The sequence below is a fragment of the Phytophthora parasitica genome (genome assembly GCF_000247585.1).
Source record: "Phytophthora parasitica INRA-310 unplaced genomic scaffold supercont2.177, whole genome shotgun sequence".
In the NCBI taxonomy this organism is placed as follows: Eukaryota; Oomycota; class Peronosporomycetes; order Peronosporales; family Peronosporaceae; genus Phytophthora; species Phytophthora nicotianae.
The window spans coordinates 38956-40732 of record NW_008649163.1 but is presented as its reverse complement, the minus strand read 5'-3'; the positions used below and the strand labels follow the sequence as shown (position 1 = coordinate 40732).

Here is a 1777-nt window from a genome sequence, read left to right as displayed (position 1 = left end):
TCCGTGGCCAACGCGTCAATGAGCGACGTGCTGTGGCCCACGCTTCCGACGGAGGTGGTGTTGCCAACGTACTGGGTGCAGGAAGCCGGCGAAGCTAAAGACAGTGTGCTGGATACGTTCAAGAGCACGCTAACACTTGTGAAGACGTTCCTGCCGGGTCTCATCGTTCTCATCATTGTTGGTGTCATTGAGGTGGGTGGAGGTGTCTTCCTCTGGCGCCGCCACAAACAGAGGCTTGAGATGGTGCGCTACGGCAGCGTCATCTAGACCACGCCAGCCTGTACACAGCAAAACACAATTCCATGAATGTCCTCGGTTAAATAACGCTTTAAAAATGAATTGAAGAACTTTGTCCCGTACGTTCTTCATCGTGTCTTACCCCAGGTGAATTGGAATGTGAGTGGTTTGATACACGCAAGGATGGTGATAAACTTCACCTGATTGCGGCATAGAACTCCAGGCGTAAACGTTTGCGGTGATGACTTTGTTCAACGTCAACCGTTTGTGGTCATAAGGTGAGCATGTATTCTTATGATGAATCCTCGTGTCTTACTTCCTCCCTGCAGTCTTCCCCACGGCTGCGTATTTGCCTTCGAAGCGCTTGATCCAGTCGTCCAGTGTCTTGCGCTGCTCCATAGTGAGTTCGGCGCTCGACGGGTTGTCCAAAGCTTCCTCCTCGAGCGACATGCACGCCAACGCTTTGGAAGCGTCTCGACCGGCGAACTGGCCGTACATGCCGTCGGGACCGTAGAACTCGGCTCCGTTCATCGTCACGTCATACAGCACACCGTCGACAGCAACCAGAATAGTCTGGCGCGGGTTATCCACCCCGTTGAAGGCCAAGAGCTCCTCAAGCGTGAGGCGCAGATCGGTATCGACCAGCCGCCCCACGTTCGGGTATTTCTTGTCGTGGAACTTGACCAACCACTCGTCCAGCGTCTGGAACTGTTCCGGTGTCAAGTCACTCAAGTCTAAGCTGGCCAGTTCCTTTTCGTCCTCCAATTTACCCAAGGCGACCGCCCGCGTGACGTCTTTGCCCGCCAGCGCCGCATATTTACCCGAGGATCCGTACAGGTCTCGACTGGAGCTCACATCGTAGACGTCGCTCTTAATCGAGATGTAAATAAGCCGCTTGTTCGCTTCATTGAAAGTGGCGAGCTCTGCCACAGTGAAATGCCGACGACCCGACGGCTCCTTCGACGCACTACCTCGTCTCCCGCCAGAGCTTAGCAATGAATTGGGTCCCGTTGGCGGCGTGCCCACTGCGTTGCCCATGGACCTGCCTGCTTATTGTCTTATAGATCTCTCATGTCGCTTCCTGCCGCACTAAACATAGCGAGCAACGAAAGAGAAGAATCTACTGCCAAGACAAGGAACAGATAAACTCTCCTTTTTAGTGGCGTGTCACTGACATCAACTCCTACTTGATGACCTTGCCCACGACGGGGTATTTCTCCTTGAACTTGTCCTCCCACTTGTTGAGCGTCTCCTGCTGCTGCTCCGTGAGGCCCTCGAGTGTCGGATTGTCCAGATGCTCGTCCAGGAAGGACATGCAGGCGAGCGAGCGGGAGCAGTCACGGCCTGCGAACTGCTTGTAGCCGCCCTCGGGGCCGTAGTGGTTGAGACCGTCCAGTGTCACGTCGTAAATGTTGCCGTTAACAGCCACGTACACGATCTTACGCGGGTTGTCTACGCCGTTAAACTGGCGCAGCTGCTCGAGCGTCAGGTCACGGCGGCGCAGCACGCGCCCCACGTTCGGGTAGCTGTTGTAGACGCT

General features: G+C 55.1%; 3 protein-coding genes across 3 annotated transcripts; 1 reads left to right on the top strand and 2 right to left on the bottom strand.

The window, feature by feature from the left end:
- Nucleotides 1-18: 18 nt before the first annotated feature.
- PPTG_19771 (hypothetical protein) lies at nucleotides 19-267 on the top strand (the record flags this gene model as incomplete). Its single annotated transcript, XM_008918296.1, has 1 exon — nucleotides 19-267. One exon carries the CDS (start codon nucleotides 19-21, stop codon nucleotides 265-267), a length of 249 nt encoding a protein of 82 aa, XP_008916544.1.
- Nucleotides 268-432: 165 nt separating this feature from the next.
- PPTG_19770 (hypothetical protein) lies at nucleotides 433-1385 on the bottom strand. Its single transcript, XM_008918295.1, has one exon. The coding sequence runs from the start codon at nucleotides 1273-1275 to the stop codon at nucleotides 550-552; it is 726 nt and encodes a 241-aa protein (XP_008916543.1). The 5' UTR covers nucleotides 1276-1385; the 3' UTR covers nucleotides 433-549.
- Nucleotides 1386-1420: 35 nt separating this feature from the next.
- Nucleotides 1421-1552, bottom strand: PPTG_24715 (hypothetical protein; the record flags this gene model as incomplete). Its single annotated transcript, XM_008918294.1, has 1 exon — nucleotides 1421-1552. The coding sequence occupies one exon, from the start codon at nucleotides 1550-1552 to the stop codon at nucleotides 1421-1423; it is 132 nt and encodes a 43-aa protein (XP_008916542.1).
- Nucleotides 1553-1777: the final 225 nt, after the last annotated feature.